The sequence below is a fragment of the Cebus imitator genome, unplaced genomic scaffold, assembly GCF_001604975.1.
Source record: "Cebus imitator isolate Cc_AM_T3 unplaced genomic scaffold, Cebus_imitator-1.0 Scaffold464, whole genome shotgun sequence".
Classification (NCBI taxonomy): Eukaryota; Metazoa; Chordata; class Mammalia; order Primates; family Cebidae; genus Cebus; species Cebus imitator.
The window spans coordinates 1,075,764-1,077,860 of record NW_016107779.1 but is presented as its reverse complement, the minus strand read 5'-3'; the positions used below and the strand labels follow the sequence as shown (position 1 = coordinate 1,077,860).

Genomic DNA, 2,097 nt, shown 5'->3' with positions numbered 1-2,097 from the left:
ACACACATACACGCACACATGTGCACCTGTATGCATGCACACAGCCACACACACCCCGTGTGCACACACACACACATACACGCACACATGTGCACCTGTATGCATGCACACAGACACACACACTGCCATGTGTGCACCTGTATGCATGCACACAGCCACACACGCCCCCACGTGTGCATACACACACATGTGTACCTGTGTGCATGCACACAGCCACACATGCCCCCACGTGTGCACACACACACATACATGCACACATGTGCACCTGTATGCAGGCACACAGCCACACACACCCCCATGTGTGCACACACACACACATACACGCACACATGTGCACCTGTGTGCATGCACACAGCCACACACACCCCATGTGCACACACGCATGCACAAGCAGCCTACACAGGGCCAGTGAGCTATGCCAGCCCGCTACCCAGCACAAACTTCAGCCTTGACACCATATATATGTATGCGTATACATTTATTTGAGGATGCCAGTATGGATGGTGGGGAAGCAGGCGCCGTTGTGGGAAAGCAGGACTGGGGGGCCTGCAAATGGAACATCTGGAAGATCTTTCCAACGTTCTTACCAGGTACCTTTGGGACGTGGTTCTGTACTTTTACCTATTTTTGAGGCTGTGATTCATCATCCAGAGGATGAAGAAGGCACCCCTGCAGCAGCTTGATTCTGCCAGAGCTGGGAGTGGGACCGGCCTCCCCTGCCTTCCTGGGGAGTAAACAACATCGCCCCCTAGGCCACCCTGGGCAGGTAGGAAAGCAAGCACGCTACAAAGAGGAAGGGCTTCTGCGTTTTCCAGCAAAGGTAGGTTTTTGTTCCCAAAGGTGTTTTCCTGGGCTTCATTTACTTTTGCTCCTAGTAATATAAAATCAAAGACGGCTGGGTGCAGTGGCGCACGCCTGTAATCCCGGCACTTTGGGAGGCCGAGGCAGGCAGCTCACCTGAGGCCAGGAGTTCCAGACCAGCCTGGCCAACATGGTGAAACCCCGTTTCTACCAAAAATACAAAAATTAGCTGGGCTTGGGGGTGCATGCCTGTACTGCCAGCTCCTTGGGAGGCTGAGGCAGGAGAATCACCTGAACCCAGAGACAGAGGTTGGAGTGAGCCGAGATCGCGCCATTGCACTCCAGCCTGGGAGACAAGAGTGAAACTCTGTCTCGAAAAAAAGAAAAGAAAAGAAAAGAAAACAAGGGCGTAACATGTCCCAGGAGAGACTGACAGTCCACACTGTTGAATAAAGTGGGTAAGAACTCGAAAGCCTGTTCGGAGGTTCACTTGGGGACAGTGGCAGTTGGATGGACGTCACTCCTCCTGCTTCCAACACGGCTTCCCACACTTGTCCAACGCAGACTTGGAAACAGGCTGAGCAGGCCCGGACCAGGCCATGCTGCTGACCGAGCACTGGAGCTCCCCTAGCAGCCCCCTGAGGCAGTGGGGGGCCCAGCATTTACGGTGCTTTCTGTGTGAGGTCCTCACTTCTCCCCGGAAGCAGGGGGATTCTTGAAGACCTCAGCATCTTCCGGCTTAAGGGACCCTGAAAACTGTTGCAGATGAACCTCCTCGGGCTGAGCTGAGTGCCTGTCTCGAGCACTTGCCTCTCTTAAAAGGGGAACCAGGGCAAAGTTCTTCCAGTGTCTGCCTGAAACTGAAAAGTAAAACACGATGACTACCTTGGATGCAGCAAAACGAACACTTGCCTCTTGGCCTCACAAATCCCTGGATAAAAGGAGGCCCAGGCATGCGAGTGCTCCCTGCAGGAGCTGGATCACGCCATGTCCTCTTCCTGCAACTGCTCAGACAGCCTCGTGCACTCTGGTGGCTCCTTCAATTCTCTTCCTCTACCCCACCCCGACTTGTTTGCGGACTCAAGAGAGCCCATCGCCTGCCCCTCTTGGCCTCCATTTCCTCCCTGCCCAAGTGGGAGGGAGAGGAGTCCTCCAAAGAGCAACGCTGAGGCCTGCCCCGTTAGTGGCTCAACACCAGGGCAGCTCTGGGTGAAGAGCACTGCCAAGGAAGCTGGATTCCGGGTCCAGGCCTGCTGCACTCCAGCCTGGGCAACAGAACAAGACTCCGTCTGAAAA

General features: G+C 54.8%; 1 protein-coding gene across 2 annotated transcripts in view; it reads right to left on the bottom strand.

Moving 5' to 3' along the window:
- Window positions 1-459: 459 nt before the first annotated feature.
- Window positions 460-2,097, bottom strand: part of TRPV1 (transient receptor potential cation channel subfamily V member 1) — a 28,013-nt gene continuing 26,375 nt past the window's right edge. For both annotated transcript variants that reach the window (XM_017512206.2, XM_037732702.1), the window contains one exon: window positions 460-1,661. In XM_017512206.2, the coding sequence (XP_017367695.1) occupies window positions 1,489-1,661 (173 nt within the window). In that variant the 3' untranslated portion in view covers window positions 460-1,488. The remainder of the gene's footprint in view (window positions 1,662-2,097) is intronic.